The sequence below is a fragment of the Coloeus monedula genome (genome assembly GCF_965178545.1).
Source record: "Coloeus monedula genome assembly, chromosome: 3".
Classification (NCBI taxonomy): domain Eukaryota; kingdom Metazoa; phylum Chordata; class Aves; order Passeriformes; family Corvidae; genus Coloeus; species Coloeus monedula.
In genome coordinates, this window is record NC_138783.1 from 34,912,542 (window position 1) to 34,932,064 (window position 19,523).

General features: G+C 37.6%; 1 protein-coding gene across 6 annotated transcripts in view; it reads left to right on the forward strand.

Moving 5' to 3' along the window:
- DLG2 (discs large MAGUK scaffold protein 2) overlaps positions 1–19,523 on the forward strand; it is a gene marked incomplete at both ends in the record, with an annotated part of 992,680 nt that overhangs the window by 790,045 nt on the left and 183,112 nt on the right. For all 6 annotated transcript variants that reach the window (XM_082277305.1, XM_082277307.1, XM_082277308.1 and 3 more), the window contains one exon: positions 9,906–10,008. In XM_082277305.1, coding sequence (XP_082133431.1) covers positions 9,906–10,008 — 103 coding nt within the window. The remainder of the gene's footprint in view (positions 1–9,905; positions 10,009–19,523) is intronic.

Below are 19,523 nucleotides of genomic sequence, written 5' to 3' on the forward strand. Positions count from 1 at the left end.
TATAAACAGATGAAGTTAATTCTTGTATACTTAAGGAACTATTCAGTGCAGACCGTTCATAATTTTATTCAAGAACTGAAGGAATATTTGGGAGTGTAGAACAGGTTGCCCAATTTTCAGGGAAAACTTCTGGGAGAAATAATCAGTCTATTTGCAGATACTTAGAAAACAACAGAAGAAGGAGTAATAATCCTGATGAATTTTTCAATAATAAATTGTGAAATGTAATTTTCCTCCTTAAAGAATATTAGTAACAGGTTCATAGGTTCACAGAAGAAGCCATAAATGTCATTTTGCTGCAAACTTGCAGCCCCTGTAAGCTACCTCTCAACATCTTCATAGAGTAGCAGGTCATAAGCTTAAAAAAAAGCTGGAGAAAAGCAGAGAAAAGCAAAGATGTTGTCATGACAAGATCTAATGGAAAGATCCGGGGCAAAACAGTTGTTTAATACAAGTTCAGATATTGCTGACAATGCTGGGAATTCTGGGATTTGAGGATGAGTTTGAAAAGGTCTCTAAGAGTTCTCAACCTCTTTATATTTATATGGGATCATCTGGGTGCACAGTGCTCTGCCTTTTCCAGATAAACTCAGTTTCACCCCTCACAATGCATGCAGACATATGTTCAGTACTCACTGTCATCATGATGAGCCAAAAACATTTCACAAAACTGAGACACCCGTGCAACTTCCCCAAACAAGAAGAGAGATTTAAAGGTACAGAAGGCAGCTGGGAGCCCAGTGAAGAGAAACTGGGTGCAAACAGATTTATGCTTTTGAAAAGCTTCTCTTTTATGTGTTTAAAGAAATGGCTCTTTGAAAAGAACAGACTCTCTTTTCCCATGAAGCCGTGGAGTTTAGAACTCATGTCAGGAAAATCTTAACATCCCCCTTGACAGTAAAAATGCATTATAATGAAGTATGAACTGTGTCCATTTTAACACTTCCGTCTGGAAATAGTCAACCTTGGAGAAGAGAGCTGGTAGCAAACTGTTTTTCAGTGTTGTTGGTAGATACATATAATCTGATGGCTGGAAGTGGAGTTTGGATGTAGTCAGCCTCAAAATACAAGGCATTTATTTTGTAATCACGGCTACTGGGCTGTATTGCCAGAGAAGCTCATAGACTTGCTATTTTGCAACTTCAAAACAAAATAGGTTACTTTCAAAAATACAAGTTTAATGAAGATTCTAGGGAAAAAAAAAAATACTGCCAGAATATTCTGGAATGCTGCGTATATTGCTGCATAATTTCATCTCATTAATCTAGGAATTTATCTTCCAGCTGGATTTCTCTCTCTCCACCACAACTCTTCGCCTGCATCTTTCTGCAATCTATAACATACATTGGAATTGTCTTGATGTAGTGTTTCCTAACTTTACTATCACATTTCCAAGCACATGATCAGAAGCTAACAAATTATACCAACAGTTCTCTTGAATAGGTATGTCTTTTTTTCCCCCAAAGAGTGTTAACTATCAGACCTGTCAGTTCTGTGTCATACACAGCTAGTAAATTGGCCTAGACTAGGGGCTGTATATTTCTGTTGTGATTAAATCGTAAGTTGGCTCTAAAACATTCATTTTACTATTGCCTCAATGAGTAGAAATGATCTCATGCCAGACTGCTTGCTCTTCAGCTCCTCGTAGTTTAAGGAGGAGTGCACATTCAGTTCAGACATTCTGACTTGGCAAATTTTGGTGTAACAATGTCAAGCAGAATTATGTCACATCTGACTGAAGATTTGTTATGAGGTTTGCACCCCTCAGTGTTGCCGCACTGCCAGGCCCACAGTGAAAAAGTGAAAGCCAAGCTGCTACTGCTGGACTAAATGGCTAAAATCCCTGAGCTTTATTCATTCAGATCTTTGCCTCAGGCTGGACTTTTGCCTTGTGCTCAAACTAACTAGTCTCCAGGAATCATTCTGCTCTACTGCCCAGTCAGTTTTGGGTTTCTGAGTGATTAAAAAAATTATCTCGTGACACAAGCTGCAAAGTAATGGAAATTGGCCATCCATTAAATAGGGTATTGGAGGGATATCTGCAATAGTTTGTTGGAAGAATTTTCTGAGATCTTTTTGAAAAAATAAGAATCTGATCAAACAAGCCACCAGAACAGTAAAAAAAGGAAAATCACTTAGAGAATACATGAGCTATTTCCTTTCCACTGCTTATAAAAAACATGGTTTATTTGAGAGTACATAGCTTTGTCTATTCAAAGTGTCTGTGTCATAATCCTCATCTGTAGAGCCACAAGTAAACTATGAATGTTGTGCTTCAGGGGAGTTTTAATATGAAATGTGAGCACTGAACATTAACTTACATCATTCCAGGAAGACAGTACCACTCAGCCATTGACACATTGCCTCCTGGTCACTGGGTTGAGATCAGTATGGATTTGCCATGGCAGCAGCCAATGGCTGTCTCACCTCTCACAGGCCACAGTGCCCTACTCTGTGATGTGGAAATATGAAAGCACCTATCAAGCAGAGCTCAAGGCAAGGATATCAGTTTTTGAATTCATCACTAACTCAGTGCTCAGCGTCGCTTCTGTCTCTAAGCAGCCTCTCAAATTGTTTTGCCTTTTTATTTCAGTTCCCAAGTACCTATTTCTTGTTGGCTTGAGCTGAAATTAAGTTCTTACATCTTTGAGGTATAAGAAACTTGTTAAAAAGGAAACCTTTACCTCATTTCAGAAGCAAGAGAATTTCAATCATTATTTCTGCTTATACTATCCTTTGAAATTCAAATGTGAAGCAAAAACTCTGCAGCATTATGAGTAAAATTGAACAATGCTGGTTTAGTTATATCCATTCACTTATGCTTGCAAATGTGAGAGTTAATTTAGGAAACAGTTACTGCATAAGGAAAAATACCTTTTAGAAGTATATGGACACCAAGGTATATGGAATAACTGCTACTAAAAGGGCATGTCTAAATGACCCAGGATGAGAACAGGAGACAAGAAAATACAAATGCTGAAAACAGAATTAGAGAGAAAGAGGGATGTGTCAGAAAGGCAGGAAAGTGAATGGAAGTAACAGTTATGTGTAAAGTAAAAGCTGTAGGAGGGAGGAGGGACAGTTTGATATTTTACCAATTCAGAATAGAAAGAGAGCAGGAACTGCAAAGGAAACGGAATGTGTGAATGCTTGTAAAGATGACACTGTAGTGAGATCCATGAAATTAAGTGGTGGCAGGAATTGAGGGACCTCACAGAAGGACAGAAAATAAAAAAGTAGCGACTAGATTTGAATTTAAGAGCTAATTATGAGCTCTCCATTTTAACAGTAACTAATATTCTTACTAACAATTCTGTTTGATGGATGTTTCATGTATAAAATTGATGAAAAATACTGTTTATTTTTAAATCAGTTAATAAACACTGGCCTGTGTAGTTAGCTAGTATTTTTCACTGGTAGTACCAGTTGGCTTAATATGCAAAAAGTATGTGTTCATTTGTCTCAACTTTACCATTTAGTAATATGACAAAATGCCTTTGATCACCTTGTAGTTGCTGAATCCTGTCCAGTTCAGGTTGGTACTTGAACAATCTGGTAGCTATTTAGTGATCTGAGTAAAATAAGTCTCATGTCCATTCAGGCTCCAGGGAGCCTATGTGACCTTTTCATATGCTGTCATTTACTTATTAAACTAGTTTTATTTATTAAACTAATTTTGATGAATTCTGATGGAATTGAGGGGAAATCGCTCTTAAGATGTCACTTCAGTGAAATTACTTCAAAGTTTGCAAATCTGGGATCACTCATAAAAGCTACAATCACATGGGAAGCAGATCTTGTATCAGAATTTCTGTACAGTTTGGGTTAAAACATGTCTTTGCCTATGGTTCTAGGCTTAACAGGTGCCATTTGGAATGATTCATGTGGTCTGGTGAGTCAGAAAACTTGTTTGTTCCTACTGTAAAAGGCAGTGTGTGCAAGACACCTCTTCAAGAACATAATTTTTTTTTTTTCTGCTTCAAATATGCTTTTATATCTCTTTGTTTTGGCTTAGCTGCCTCCTTAAAGTTCCTAGCAGAAAAAGGCATGATACAGCTAATACCCCCATGGTGGTTCTTGTTTTCCAGAGAGAGAAGTTTGCCTCTAGAACATCCAGCTCATCAGAGCATAAAGAACTGCTTACTAGAGGCAAAACTTGTAACTCCAAGGTAGCCAGACAAGGAAAATTGTAAAGGTCACTGAAATTGCTAGCCCATAAAAAGAGAGAAGGAGGATGCTGGGCATGGAGAATAACAGACAGGACATGATCCTATGTTTTCAGTGGAGTTGAGAATGAGAAAACCACTGTGCTTCTCTGTGCAGCTCTAACTAGCTCTAGTAGAAAGTGTAGGCTCAGAAAAGATCAGAATTGAGAAAAGTGAGATAAAAGCAATAAAGCAAGCTTGAAACTATAGCAAAAGCTAAGCTGGAGAGTGAAGACTCATGCATTTCTTCTATCTTTCTATTTGTAAACCCTTTTTTCAGTAGCAAGGCAAAGACTGTCCCATATCAGTATTTCCTCTGCTGGGTGCCACCCCCACAACCATGTCCCAGATTGTCCATGGTGCTGAGCTTGCTTTACTTCCACAGCTCTTCCAGCAGCACCCAGCAGAGCCTCGACCTCAGGCAGGATGTGTGGCCTTCGCTTTGCAAAAAGCTGCTCAAAGGCTGTACTTTGGCGACACGCCCTGGTTCCTTGGAGTTGTGCTTTTTGGTGGACTCTATCATTCGTCAAGAGTTGTGGGGGCCGTGGAGTGGAATGGTTATTCCACCTGCTTGTGAGGAAGGTCTTCCTCAGACGTGTTCCCAGCAGGTCATCCCTAGTGGGCTTTTTCCCAATGTTCCCTGTTTTACATTCCCAGTGACTAAGCAGGACTGCTGGAGAGCATGGCCCAGCTTTCCTCTCATCTCCTGATAATATGCTTGAGAATATTTAAATTGATGTGCAAAATTACGGCAGATAAATAGGGTTCTTTGTATCCTCTCTGAATGCAAACAATAGGAATTCTGGCTGTAAAGAGTTGTCATTATTCAGACTTCTGTTTGCTTTTTCAGGCACCAAAAGCTCTTATTTTATGAAAAAAATTTAGACAGAACTTGAAAACTCTGCTCTATTGTTTGTTCCGTGGTAAAAGAATGCCTTTCCTTCACCTTTTAATTTAATGTATAAAAGCATGTACTGTGTCAGTGACAACTTAAGGAAGAAATGAAAATAAATCCCTTATGTTTCCTCCCCCGGGAAAGGATGTGTTTTTCCTTTCTTTTCCAATCCAACAAGGTGTTCCAAGTATTCATTTAACCACTGTACAAACACAAAATAAGGTGGCCTAAAGAAAGAAATGGCTAAATAAACCAGATTATTCTGCTAGCTTCTGTTTGAATGACCTACATACAAATCATGTTCACTTTCTAGAAGACAACCAGACAGCAACAAGTCTGTTCAGAACACAATCAATTTGTGCTAATAAGGACTACTCAAATATTTTGGAGGAAATATAACTCTTCCAGTTTTATAAGAGTTCGATCTGTGCAAAAAGTAAATCTGATCTTTCACTTCAGTTATGATTCAGTATTAAATGAAGTAGATCATGCTTTATTTTGAGTCAACCAGTGCAAAGGCCCAGTAATTCCTGTGAGCTATTGTTGCATCTTTTTCTCCATCTCAATTTAATTTTTACTGTAGTTTTCAACTCTAACCTTCTGTTGCAGCACTCCTCTTTGTTTGTAAGCTTTCGAGCAGCTTTTTGCCACAGCACGCAGAAGAGACAGACTTCTGTATAAGCTGCAGGCTCTTCTTATTTCCATTATGTCAAATTCATTTTGAAGTTAGGCATCAGAAATTGTGCAGTCAAGTTCATCCTGGGCCAGGACATCAGGGCTGTGCAGTCAAGCTCAGAATAGCTACTTTGCTTATTGTATAATACTTTCTAAAGAAGCAAGTCTGTTTATTATAGAAAAACAAAAACAATGAACAACCAAAACACCTTTGATATTTATTAACTTTTCCTGCACACACTTGCACCTTTTTCTGATTTTTTTAAACTTTCTTTTACTGATTATTCTTCACAAAAATGTTCACTTAATTAAAAGCAGTCATTTTAATCAGATTTAACAATTTGCAATGAAATCATATTGGGGAAAATGTCACTGCATGCAATTATTATGAGACATTATATTAAGATATTGTTTTGCAGGAAGAAACTAGATGAGTATTATTCATTTTATTCTTTCCAAATTCTTCTTCATTTTGCTCTGATGGTAAAAATTTGATTAAAACATATAAACTAATGGTGCCTTTCATCAAGATTTAATGCTGCTACATGAATATGATGTTTTTCAACTAGACGGTTTGGGAGTTTATTATATTTGCTTATAAGTAGGGGGAAATGATACCCAGAAATCAAGTTAACATCTACTCTTCTTGTTCTTTATAAAGTCAAACTAGATTATAAATCATTTCTAAAATTAATACCTATTATCTTACAGTGAGATTCTGCCACTGTTGGTGAGTAAAATAGCATGCAAACAGACCTCTCCCTATCTATTTGGCAGTGCTTATTTGATTTTTTTTTCTGCAGCTGTGCACCTTCAAGAGGGAGATCACTGTTTCGGCAACCTAATGTAGTCAACCTAATGTTCAACATTACTTAATCTGGTTTGCCTAGCTAGATTATCACCTAGATAAAAATTTCAGAAGATAAAATTTATGTGTTATTTTCTCTGAAATTTCTTTTCCTTGCTCTTTTGATTTCAGCCACTCATGCCTCTAAGTCTTCAAGTGTCTATCCCCACTTACATCCTAACAGAAAAGTGAAATTAGTATCAGGGAAATCCATTCACTACAATGTGTTGTGTTTGTACCTTAGGCAATCATTTCTTCTAAAACAAGGGTGCAAAGGGCAGAAAGTAGTCAGCTGCCATTACAGCAGCTTCTTGTTTTTCTGTGGAGAAGTGAAAAATGTTTGTGTAAAAACTTCAGTGAAATTCCTGTCTTATATTCACAGTCTTGATGCATTATTAGGATTGTACTTATTAGCTCAGATAGACACAGAACTATTGTTTCTCAGAGGAGAAAGAGAATAAGCATGTGATTTCCTTATTCTTTCAGACGTCCTCTCCTTTTTTCTATAGAGAGATTATTGGGATTTATTAATGATGTTTAAATCTTCCCTACTATTAACAGGACTTTTAGAGACTGCCACAGTGTTTTCCTATGTTGCTTAAGAAAGGCTTGTGTCCTCTCATAATCTACAGTCTTCAAACTTCAGCCTGAACAAAACTTAATTTTTTTCTTCTTGGAACCTGCTGACCAGGTGACATCATCCATATCTATCTCCCCAGTTCAGGAGCTCAGGAATCCAGGAATTTTCCTTTAAGCTTTTCTTCAGATCATCCTGTTCTTTTGTGGGACTCTCTCAAGGACTCCAGTTATGAAAGGGAAAAGCACACAGATTAGAACTAAGGTCTCTATTAAAGGAAAGGTTAGTTGGCTTCAAAGTTCCCTTCTTCAGACACAGAATCAAGGCTGATGTTTCCTTTATGTCATGATACAGGCACTGTGCTTCCTAAATTTAGGGATTCTGCTCAGACTTCACAAAACTATGGCTATAGTGCAGAGTTATGGAGTGATTGTAGTGCTGGTACATCTGCGCTCTATGCAATGCAACATCAAGTGTCATAACACCATCACTGAGAAAAAGTAGGGAACAGCAACTCTTTTTCTACAGCAGTAGCCTAAGTTGTGTTCCTTACAGGAAGCTGGTATTCTCCACAGAGGTTGCAAAGTCCTAGCTGACATCATCTCCCTCTTTAGATATTTTTCACTGTTGTAAATTAAAATATGTTAGATTTTTATGACACAGAAAGTTCTGATTCTCTCCTTTGTTCTTTTAGAATGGACTTAATTATTGCTCTCTAGGGTCTTATATTCCTAGACTGAGTTTCAGTGAGTGTTTCCCAGAGGTTTCTGTGCACGACTTTAATGGAAGCTTTTGAACCTTTGGATCATTTTTTTTGAAAGCTTCCACCAACCATTATAACATCACAGGGAGCTGGGACAAGTGAGGATTCCTGTGTTAAATTATGAAGTTTTTATGTTATATTTGCCCCATGCTCATAATTTCTGTGTACAGTCAACAGTTCTGCAGCATCATGCAGTCTTCTGGATCAGAAACTCTGGTATCTCCTGGGCTTTATATTATTGCTATCACAAATTAGTTTTTCTAAGAGTAATAGTCTAAATGTTGTTTGCATACTAGTAAGGACTAGATTTTGTCACGCAAATAAACAAGAATTTTTTTATGATGACAGTGGTGAGATACAGACACAGGTTACCCAGAGAGGTGGTGGGTACACCATCCCTGGAAACATTCAGGGTCAGGATGGACAGGGCTCTGAGCTACATGGTCTAGTCGAATGTCCCTGTTCATTGCAGAGGGGCTTTAGAATTCCCCTGCAACCAAAACTATTCTATGACTCTGCGATTCCGTGGTAAATAATAATTGTGTTCTCAAAACGTCACATTCTCTAAAATTTGATGAAAGACAGCAAGTTAAGATGGGCCAGTTTCTAAACATTATTGACCTAAGTAAATGTATTCATAACAAGTTCAGTAGCTATTACTTAAAAAGTTCCATGGAATCAAATGTATTTTTGCAATCCTTAAAAAGTTGTTAAAATTTAAATTAAACCCCCCCCCCCATCTTTTCAATATATGCTTAGCCATCTTGCAGTACTACTTGGTAAACATAAACACAAATATTTGCTATAGCTGAGAATTTGGGTCTAGTGTTTCAGCCTATTTGCTTGTTATAGCATGGTTCACTTTCCTCTTCCTGCCCTTTATTTCCCTTTTTTTTCTTTTCTTCAGCAATCAGAAGAGGATTTCTGTCCTGCTGAGGTTGCTATATGACAAAAGTTCCCTGTTCTTCACTAAAATATTATAGAGTGAAAACCTGTAGAAGTGAGAGGAAAGACAGATAAATACATAAATAAACACATACATACAAACATAAATAAATAAAAGAAATCTCACATTCTTCAGTACAGCTAGACAGTAATGCTCCCACTGGAAAGCAGAATTCAAGTTACTGGAGCAGTTTATAAATCTGTATGTGAATTCTGTCTCTTCTTTGGGATACTGCTGACAAAACATGTATCACAAATACAAATCAAAAGAGTTCTGAAACTGTCCCTGAGTTTTAGAGGTGGACTTCCTACTTAGTTCTACTCTGTTCCTCTTCTATTTCTTGTGCAGCCAAAATTGATTAAGAAAAAGAAACCCTATGGAAAGATCTGTGGATGTTGAAGAGGCAGAGTTGAGGAAGCTGTGTCTGATAGCAACTCCATTGCTGTCGTGTGCAGGATACGGGATATTTCCAGGCAATGGTCGGAGGAGTTGCATGAACAGAAAACAGTAGATGGGGTTTTTGCTCTGAAAGTTCTGCAACGCGCAGCTTTTGTTAGACATGCTCTATGCATCTATGGGTTTCTTGATGCTACTGACTGGCCCTGCAGAGTTTGTCTGAAGGAGCAGTTTCCTTGCTTGCAGTATTCTACAGTGACCTTCAAGCATTACAGAAAACTTGTCTTTTGAAGTTAATACATTTAGTGATATTTGATGAAGAGATAACCAAAAATGTAAACTCAGTAGAGCAGGGAACACCCAAAAATAGCAGTCAGAGAATCTGCATGGGTAAGCACAGTCAAACTGTGGGGTGAGTGGTACCAGTGTGTATCCTCTTGGCTAGTCATAGGAAATTTCTTCTCAGTCTTTTTGATTTTGCTTCTGCATCTGGGCAATCTGACCTTTACATCCATTGGATATTTACAGTAGAACCCCACTTCTGTCTCCCTGCCTAAAGCCAAACTCCTCATACCTGTTGTTATCTTCATTCCCTGCGCAGGTGAACGGCATCGATCTCCGAGGCGCTACCCATGAGCAGGCTGCGGCTGCGCTCAAAGGAGCGGGGCAGACGGTAACAATCATAGCACAATACCAGCCAGAGGGTAAGTGAAATAACCACCTGAAAGGCAGATGGCAAAAGAGAAGTGCTTTGGAGCCACTCATTTAACAGGATGAGGCTGCTGTAGATAGCGAGTTTCCCAGCTATCACCAGCAGTTATCTGGAATTAAAATTAAAGTGACAATTCTGTCCCAAAGAAGTGGCTGTATTTTTGTCACAGACTTGGCTTTTAGAAGCGTTTTATGAAACTATAGGAGCTCTCTTTAAGTGTATATGTAATAAGACAGTAATCAACACTTAGTTAATCATTTTATTGTCATTAGCGCTCATTTTATGTTCTTTTCTATTCTCTTCCTGGAAATAGGTAGTGCAAAAGACAGGTTAAGAGAGAACAGAAATGCCAGGAAGATCTGACATCACTTCAAACAGTCAGATTAGAATTAGACAAAGATAAATGCTTCCTGCAGAATGTGTAGAGCTTCCCATTATTACTGTTGGATGACAGTGTCCTTGTACCTTCAGGGCCATTAGGCCTGGATAAAAACTACTTATGAGAGAAAATGACAGCTTTCTAAATAAAAGCATCAGCAGGAAATTCAGCAAAATGTAAGACATTTAAGGTGGGATGCATCTCATTCAAATTTTGCTAATATTTAGCTGTCTAGAGGTTAAGCTAGTTTCAGTGGACAGAAGTAGACGCTGATTGATTTGGAGTTCAGAATTAAAGGTCAGAACTTCTTTTTGTCCCTGAGCAGTGACCCAAATGACTATCTGAGGTTCTCAAGGAATTTGTGAGAGGAATATTACCTTCTGACTGGAACTCAGGGTGGTTTTCCTCTGCAGCAGTTGTTACTTTGAAAGTCTTTGCCAGATTAATTCAGCAAGTACACGTGTCTGTGAAGACTTGCTGGCACTGTGTTATGTTTTTCAGTAGGCAGTTCTATCTCAATTCACAAGTTGGTTCTGCCTGATTGTGCCCAGCCTAGGAGATATGTAGGTCTCAGGTGAAACATTAGCTCTAATAACATGCTTAGTCAGTTGGGGCTTTTTAGGGAAGATGAATTAGTACTGCCAAAATTTATCCAATATGATACTTTCCTTCATTTCTTTGGATCCTGATGATAGCACACAAAGAGAAAAACAGCTTCTATTTTAGTCGAATGTACAAATGTGCTTCAGATCTGGAATCAAGTATCCATTTATTAGTTCATCTGCCCTTGAGTCACCAAAGAGAATAAATTAGGCCATACTAAGAAATGGGCAGATGAGAGCAAATGAAATTGAAAGTATCTTTCTTTAGTTAAATAAATGGAACATATTAATATAAAAATGCATGAGTAATAATCAGCGGTATTTCAAAGAAGAAGTATTGAAAAGCAATTCCATTACAGATAGACATCCGCACTGGGTTCTGAATGAAACCATGTTCCTATTAGTTCCAGTAGTCTTGTTTGCTGTCTGGTGATTTTACACTGCAATTATCACCATGGTGTCTGGGTACTTGTAGCAATCACTGGAATGTCACAGTTGTTCCGTGCCATTGTTGATACACAAAAATACACAACTCTTGACAGCTTTCTCCTATTATAATCGAACTTCTGGTTGACATACTTGTACCCTACATTGTAGCAGCTCAGTACTGTGTCAAATTCAGTTTTGGTGAACATACAATTCAAATGATGCTAATGAAATCCATCAGGTATTATATTGCATATTTATTCCATTTTTCCTATGTCATTGCTCCGTTCACCAAAAACCCTGTTGAGGGCAGACTAGTCCCAATGGTGTGACTTCTTGTCAGTGAAGCAAAGCCAGTTTTCTGTTTCAGCCAAATAGCTCAAAACACACCACAGAGAGTGAAGCTTGGGAAGAACAGGGCCCAAAAGTTTGCCTTTTTATAGTAAATGATTTAATCTTTAAAAGTAATGAGGGCACTCTGTAGTTGTCCAGCATGTCTTGTGTTACTGCTGAAGTATTTCATTTTAATATGAGATGCTGGTTAATGCAAACTGCATAAATCAGACGTAAAATGAAATATCTCTTTCCTGAGAAATGCCTAACAGCAAAGAAAGACAAAAAAAAATTTCAAGAGTTAAGTAACCTTCACAGAGAATTGTTTAAAAATTTATAGGTCACACAGAAAGACAAACACACTCTATATGAGCATAAATACTTCTTTTATTCTAAAGTTATTGCAGAACTCTTTTTGTCCTTTATTTGAAATTCATACCTCATTTCTTATTTACTGTATCTTATCTTGTTACTTATGTTGGAACATAGTCATAAAATAGTCCTAAAACTGTACAACTGTGCTTCCCTCAGGAGCTTCTCACTTTAAAATGATGCCAAATCTAGTAAAATACATAAGTTAAGTTGGCTTGTAGCTTCTTCCATTTTCACAGTGGAAGTTCTGAGTTGTTACTACAGCTTCAGGCTTTTCTGGGGAGATCCAAGAATAGCCACTACAAATGTTAATCAGTACATTTTCTTAATCTTTTCCAGATTATTAAGCTATCAGATGTTGTTGCAAACAAAAACATTCAATGAAACCTTTAGCTATTGATATTTTGGGTATTGAGTGACAATGATAGAAGCACCAGTCAATACTATAAGCCAGCTGATGATTAGCAATTAAAATAGTGAGTAGAAAAAGCTTACTTTTATACAGTAAAGAAAAGCTTACAGTATGCTTATCTTGATATTTTCTCAAAAAATAAATACTATGCTATGCTGTGGACAGAAAATTAGGTAAATACTATAGAAGCAGTTTTCAAAGTTTTTCCTTGTTTCAAACAGAATCGCATTCTAAGCCTCATATCAACTTCCTTCACATTTATGTCTAGAGACTTGGCAATAAATCTCCTAAGAATGGTAACTCCTCTAGTTCTTACCATCAATTTGAATAGCTTTTCCCATCAATATTGTGGTGCTTTTTTTTGTCATCCTGTTTGGAATATGCAAATGCAGAGATGAGCTCAGATAAAACAGAATAGCATCACAGCATTTTTTTGAATGCTGTCAGATCTGTGGCTGGTGATGGTGCTCAGCTGAACCACACTGCCCAGCCCTCAGATGAAAGTAGCCTTGGTGAAAATTCTGGAAAAGAGCGCAGATCTTGTGAACAAAGGGAGAATAGAAGATACAAACAACAATTTCATGCAAAGTTGTTGATTAGAAATACAAGGGATAGTATAAATGGAGAACCGACTCCTCGGTTCTTCTGCTCTTCAATTCCTGTTTTCCTCATTTACACTCACCACCTTTGTTTCCTTCATCTCTCTGAGAACTAGAAGAGGCAAAGCACTGTGAAAATCCAACAAGAAATGTAAATTCTGTGAGCAAAGTTATGGAAAGATTATTAAGAGCAAGAGGAAAACAAATCACAGAAACTAAAAAACTCAGAGCTCAGCAGTAGAAGTACATATTTAGGAACAGCAGCTGTAATTCTGGGCTTTTTGTGTGATTCCTTACTTTTATTTTAAAACCTGAAAATAGCCTGTGTACTGCATGTTGTACACACATGTATTGTGTAAATGGAGGTCAGTTAATGTTAAGCATCATGATCTCTTAATACTCATTGTGGATGTAGTTCATATGGAGGTTTGTTGATGTATTCAATCTACACTAACTAGTCCCTGCAGGCTTCAGAAAGATAACCTTTCATATTCTTGTGAAGCTCACATCTTCTGCACATGATTGATATGAAATTAAAGATAATTTAAGGACCAAAAGCTACTTAGAACAAAATTAGAAGAAGAACCAATCACTTATATTTAGCTTTGCACTTCAGTTTTTATTAATCAGAAGCATTTTACCCTTCCTCCCAGCTTAACAACTCTCAGGTCTCTTTTAAAATATTGCACAAATATGAAGTAAATGCAAAATAAAAACTGAGCCTGGAAAAAAATCTTAGGCTGGAACAGTGTGTCCCTATTAAACAATTAAGTAGAAATTAAAACGGAATATATACCACACAGGGAAACATATTTTACACTTCCAGGTTTTTATTCAGGACAGATTTTGATTTTTAATGGCAAAAGTTACAAGTTACAGCTCAGTGTGGAAGGAGTTAAGAAAGAAGCAATATTTTGTCAGTTAAGCTAAAATATATTTTTAAAGAAAAGGGAACTTTGTTTGAAATAGTGACAATTTGTCCTGAAAGACACAGCTTGGGAGTGGGGCCACAGTACTAGTCTCCTAGTAAAGCTGCTAAAAAGCTCTATTGCACATTTTAGTCTCAAATGCTCATGTTCCTTTCCTCCACAGTAGTGTGAAAAGGTAAAGTGTAGCCTTAAGATTTTTGCAAAATATTCTGTGTCAGTGGTCTGCAAGCTGAGCTGTGCTGCATTGCAGTACCTCTGCAGCTACTGCCTCACAACAGTCCCTGGAAAACTGTTAAACCAATTGGAAGTTTCATGTGATTTAAATCTTTCCAGCGAGCCAATTAAGCAGCTCTCTTAACAGCTTGCATACAGGGAAAACATTCATTGATTACAGTTTGATTAGAGCAGCTGACACTGAAGAGGTTAAAAAGTTACTACAGTGAAAGAATTTGTGCTTTATCTCTTTCTGAGTGAGCTGCTGTTCAGTGCCTGTTGTGAGGTGAGTAGCTGAGATTTAGATACACACAGTGTGAGAGGGAGAGACACTGTGAGAGGCAGTGTCTGTCTTTGCAGGCATTAGCTAAGGGAATTTTTGAAGAACTGCACCTAGGTAACTCCTGGCAGCTCTGATACTACATTTACTTTTTCATTCTTTTGCTCCTGATTCTGGGAGGCTCGACAGTACATTGGATTAGACCTAACTTTTATAAGCAGCCCCAGGTTTTATGAAAAAATACCCCTTGTCTTACACATTTGTCTGAGCTGCAGATGCATGAGATTTGCTTTATTGAAAATACTAGTTGAAAAATCCAGGAGTCACTTCTGAAGGTCTCTGAAGAGATGGATATTTTTTTAGCGCTTAAACCCCTTTTCATTCCCTGTTCCTGCCTCAGAGTACAAACACTTGTCTCCTCTTTTGGTACAAGTCACGTAAATTCCTGATTCAGACATTTAACCTTTCCAGCTGCCCTGGGAATTAGGTAGGTAGAAAATACAAAAGAAAAAGAAAAAAATTTTATTTATTCATCTTTGTCTAGGTTACTTCTGTCCTTTGAAACATGACTAGCCCTATTAAAGCTCCCTTTCCTCAGCTGTTAAAAAGGAATGTAGCTTAATTGCTTGGCTAGAGTTGCATTACAGCAGTTGGCTTTCACCTGGAAGCTGCTGTATCCAATTGCCAAAGAATGCAAGATATTAGAGTTATATTTCGTGCATGTGCGTTGAAGAACAGAACGTACTCTCGGAATGGCCTAGCTGGATCTGACTAAAGGCCCATTTGCTGAGGATCCAGTTTCCAAGAGTGGCTAGCAGCTTAGCGAGAGGAGAAAGACCAGGACAAGCACATAGTGAAGTGAGACTTGCCCTGAGTACCCTCCAACTCACCTGGGGGGATGAAAAATCCTCTCCTTGTCCTCAGGTAGAAAACACCACCACTATAAAGATGAATAAAAGCAAAAAAAAAAAGTTGAGGGGTATGTTTCATAGATTGTCCTGCTGAAGTTCAGTGAGTGAATTTTGTTGAGAAGCTTGGTCCATTTTTTTAAGTTAGGAAAATTGAGAAAGACTGAAAATATAAATAACAAAGCTCAACATTATGATAATATATTTTTCCCTTATATTTGAGCCTTTTTTTTTTTACTTGACGCCACGAAAGAAGAAGCATTGTTCCAGAACTAGGGAAATTTTTATTTCCAATCCAAATTTATTGGTAATACTTGATAATGCGCCAGAGTTCTCCTACACAAGAGACTCTTTCAAATAGCAATATTAAAGGCTGCTTATTTTACCCCTTTTTTTATAGTGGCATCTCAATTCTACTGTTTTCTTATTTGCACATAAAGTTTTTTTACTGAGTTGGAGAATAGTAAATTGTTTTCTCCAGCTGATTAAATGGCAGGCCTACGCCTCCCTTACTTGTTCATGAAGTGCCCATTGAAGAGAGGTTAGCCAGATCATAGGATAATTTCAGTTGGAAGGGACCTTTAAAGGCCAGCTAGTTCCAAACCTCCACCCATGATCAGGGACACCTTCAACTAAATCAGATTGCCCAGAGCCCCATCCAATCTGGCCTTGAATGTTTCCAGGGATGGCATGACAGATGATGCTGTCAAAACTATTTCTCCCTTCTTGTCGTTTTAACATGTTTTGCTTCAACAAAACTGCCAGAGTTCAATAAGCAAGAAATTGGCTCTTTGCTGCAGAGATTTCTGTGTTAGTGAAGATGTTTTACAGAGTTGTGTGGCTGCAATACACAATTTCATGTAGTGCACTAAATGGTATTTGTTGTGCTCAAAACTAATCCTTGAGTGCTCCAAGCTATGTCAGCAGTTAATGTACAGGGTTAAATTTTGAGATTGGTATTTGCTGCCTTTCTTTTGATCTAATAAATACAGTTTTGGTACCCTTCAGACAAATGCACCAGTGCCAAGATAGCACCTGTTTGCCTGGCCATGCAAAACATTTCCCTTAGGTATAGTTTTTGTGCCGCTATTTGCTGCACATTATTTAGCATATGCTGCTTTCATTTTTACATTGTTGGAGGAAAGCCTTTAATTTTATCATTTCACTGCAAGTTTCACAATATCTTCAAGTAAAAACCCCTGAAGCATATTTAAAATGGAAAGGGTGGTTAAAAAAAATCTCCCTGAAACTATCAAATTATTTTCTTATCTCACAGAATTTCCTTTCTGTTTGCCTGAGCTGTCCTCACCACAGCTTCCACTCCACTGCAAATTAACTCTAGTCCCTGAGTCTGCCTGTGTTCATGGACATTGCCCCTGCACTGACATATTTCTGGGGCTCATCAGATGCCACAGCTGAAGCACCAGGGATTACAAGTGTTCTTGTAAAGTCAAACCTTTGTAGGCTTCCCATAAGACACAAAAGGTTATATTTTAATTCCTCTGTTAAATTTAAAGATCACTTTCCTAGTAGAGTTACATAGTGAAACCCATACAACACTGAGTATTTTATATGAAGAAGAATTTTTTTTTTTTTTCTTTTTTTTTTTTTTTTCTTTCTCTATAGTAGTCAGCACTCACTGTGCATCTATGCATGAAACAAGTTATGGATATAATTTCTTGATGTTTTTCTGCAGATTCGCTTGTGTTTAATGTAGTCATCCCTGTCTGCTACAGTGTATTTGCTGTTTTCTTACAGACTCCTGAGCTTTCTCAATTCCCATTTCCATGAATGTTTCATGTTAAGTACTTATTTTTTCATTCAGCCATATTTAGCTCTTGTCTCTGTCAACAGGCTTTAAATTTCCTTGAATAGTACATTCTTCATTGAAGAATACACAGTTGTCCATGTCAATGTTGTGCAGGGAGAGCATGATTTCCTTTCAAAACCCATCTTTTCTTTTCATTTGAAATGTGAAAACATGAATTTATGTGATTGGGAGTTTTTTTCTGTAGTCCCTTAAGCTTCATCTGTAGTGCAGGTCTTGCTTAGTTTTTTGTTGTTTGTACACAGCCTTCTGTGCTTTAGTCATATTTACATGCACATGGAAAAAGTGGATCTGCTAATTCCTCATGCTGGAGATTATGAATTACTTTTCTTTGACAATTTATTAATTTAAGTTCAGTATTTTCCACTTTTTGCTATTTTGTTAGGGTAGTCATTAATAAGTCTGGTTGGGAATGCAAATAAAGGGTTGGTTTTCTTTTTGCAACAGGGGTCATGTTTGCAGGTGCTCATTTAACTGTTAAGTATGGGCTGCAGATTCTTCCACATTTTCTTCCCTTTCTTAGAGTTCACTAAAACTCTGGTTTTGCCCTTACCTGACAGCTTTTTTTAGAAAGCAACACCTTCTTTCAATGGCAAAGACATGTATGGATTTGTGTCCTGGCCTTTTAGAAGGGGGTATGCTGCAGAGGGAGCAGAGGGATGCCCAAAGATAATTCACTTTAGAACGAGGATGAGGTTGACACTATTTCTTAACCCATTCCAGTGTTTCTTTTCTCAATCTCTTTCTTTTTTCAATTTTTTATTGTGCTTTTCATCTGGAGAAAAATGTGTTTCGTGCCAAAGGTGTTTGTTTTTGCTTGCAGTCTTTACTTTTTAAGCGATAAGTCTTACCAAAATTTTTTCTATTTTAATTCTTTCACAGTGGCATCCTTTCATATATCATATGATTTGAGAAGCTCGTCTTTATTGCTATCTATTTACTTTAAAATGTGTTCTCTTTCCCTTCTTACTGATGTTTGCACTTTGCAAAGACATGGTTTGTTTCTTTGTTGTTTTGCTTTTTAGTTACCTTCAGTGTCAGATTTTTTTTTCCTTCCTTCTTTTATTACAGTTAATAAAAGTCTCTCCTATTCCATTGCCACTGCCTCTCGTAGTCTTCCTAGGAACTGGAAAACTTCAGCTTTAGAGGCTGTTATATAACTCATAGCTGGCCCTGGGTGATTGGGCTGTTAAAGACGCTGAAGACTCTTCACGAAAATATTTTTTTATCCCAACAGTTTAACACATTTTATTATATTAGAATTCAGAAGCTCTCTAGAAACCTGTTTTTCTTGTGCCTTCGGGTGAATTACTTCATGTAGAGACATGAAAATGCAAAGTATAACTGGCTGACATTCCACAATACAGTCAATATCACCAATGCTCAGATGCTTAAAATAATAATAAAATATAGGTTCTGCCCAATCCTTTTGTATTCAGCTTATGTCCCCAGAGAATATGAATACTAAAATTTAACCTTTCCTTGCAGTAATTTATATGAAAATACTGTGCAAAGAAGATTTCAATTTGAAATTAAAAGTATATTTTTCTGGTGTTTCCTGCAGAGCTTCTTTTCAGTCTGTTGAAAAGAAAAAAATTTAGTTTTGCTTTTGAATCTATCTTGTAAGTTCAAGGTGCTTTTGTGTCAGTGTTTAGTTAGAAAGAGACAAATTGAAGAGAGAGTTTCTGGTGTCACTTTTTCTTCTTGCAAAACATCAGCAAGGGAGAAAGTGGTAAGACACTGGCACAGGTTGCCCAGAGAAGCTGTGGATGCCCCACCCCTGGAAATGTTCAAGGCCAGGATGGATGGGTCTTTGAACCACCTGGTCTAGTGGAAGGTGTCCCTGCCCATGGCAGGGGGTTGGAACTGGATGGTCTTTAAGGTCTGTTCCAACCCAAACCGTTCTGTGATTCTGTGACTGATTCTATGATACAAGGGGAAGAAGTTTTCCCAAAGGATGCAGAGATTTTCACCTGCTTCTGGAGATCTCATGCTGAGGTAAGATAGCAAGTCTGACAAAAAGTGACAGCTGTTATTCTGGCATTGATAAATATCACAGGAGACAAAAGCATATCAGGGATTTTCTTGGCCCAGTACTGTGGCTGCTGTCAGCACAAAATTCCCAGTGAATGTTAGGGACAGTCTTTCATGATTTGTATTTTTAAAGTTTATAGTTCTTGACACATACAGGGCTTTGCTTTTAATTATGATACAGAGCTAGGCAAA